General features: G+C 36.5%; 1 protein-coding gene across 2 annotated transcripts in view; it reads right to left on the reverse strand.

The window, feature by feature from the left end:
* TWSG1 (twisted gastrulation BMP signaling modulator 1) overlaps nt 1-717 on the reverse strand; it is a 47,724-nt gene that overhangs the window by 38,868 nt on the left and 8,139 nt on the right. The window contains exon 2 of one of the 2 annotated variants that reach the window (XM_019525422.1): nt 174-337. In XM_019525422.1, coding sequence (XP_019380967.1) covers nt 174-296 — 123 coding nt within the window. In that variant the 5' untranslated portion in view covers nt 297-337. Of the gene's footprint in view, nt 1-173; nt 338-717 lie in introns of those variants that run through there. The other variant, XM_019525429.1, reaches the window with a different exon arrangement.

Raw genomic sequence — 717 nt, forward strand, 5'->3', positions numbered from 1 at the left:
CCCCCCCCCCCCCGCCATATTGAAAATGAAGGGCCTGACTCCAAAATTATCATTTAAATTTCACTGGGATATTATTATTGTTGACTGTTTAGATCACTAGATCTACTTGAGACATAGCTTTTCAAATCTGTTTCTAAATCTTTAAGGTAAAGAACAGAAGTACCTTTTCATACCTGGATTAGACATTTACTGACATCACTTGCACAGAGGGCCTTATTGCAGCTTGTTGATGGCTGAATCCATAATAAAAACATTAAGACAGTAAAAGCAGGCGCTGTGACGTACTGTGACCTCATGTTTCCTGCAGGCGGGTAATTTCTGGAACCTCCAAGCAGCACTGAAATCAGAAACCACAACTGAAAAGGCTGCTTTAGCTAGAGTGGAAGCCAAGTCCTTTTTTGTTTTCTTTCATATAACTCTTTGGATACCATTTATTATTTCTGGTAGGGTGAACTAATTTAAACCAAATTAAGTGCATGTGTGTATATGAATATATATAAAAACAATTTGAATATTTGTGCCAATATAACTTTTGATTATAACTTACTCTAAATTACATTATAAAATGCCTCAGGGGTGTATGTAGGCTGTAGCCGTGTTGGTCTACAGACATAGGTAGACAAGGTTTTTTGGGTAAATCTGATATCTTTTATTAGACCAACTCAAATAGTTGGAAAAATTCTTCTTAGCAAGCTTTCAGGCACAAACACCCTTTGT

The sequence above is a fragment of the Gavialis gangeticus genome, unplaced genomic scaffold, assembly GCF_001723915.1.
Source record: "Gavialis gangeticus isolate Ggan-Ray unplaced genomic scaffold, GavGan_comp1, whole genome shotgun sequence".
NCBI lineage: Eukaryota > Metazoa > Chordata > Crocodylia > Gavialidae > Gavialis > Gavialis gangeticus.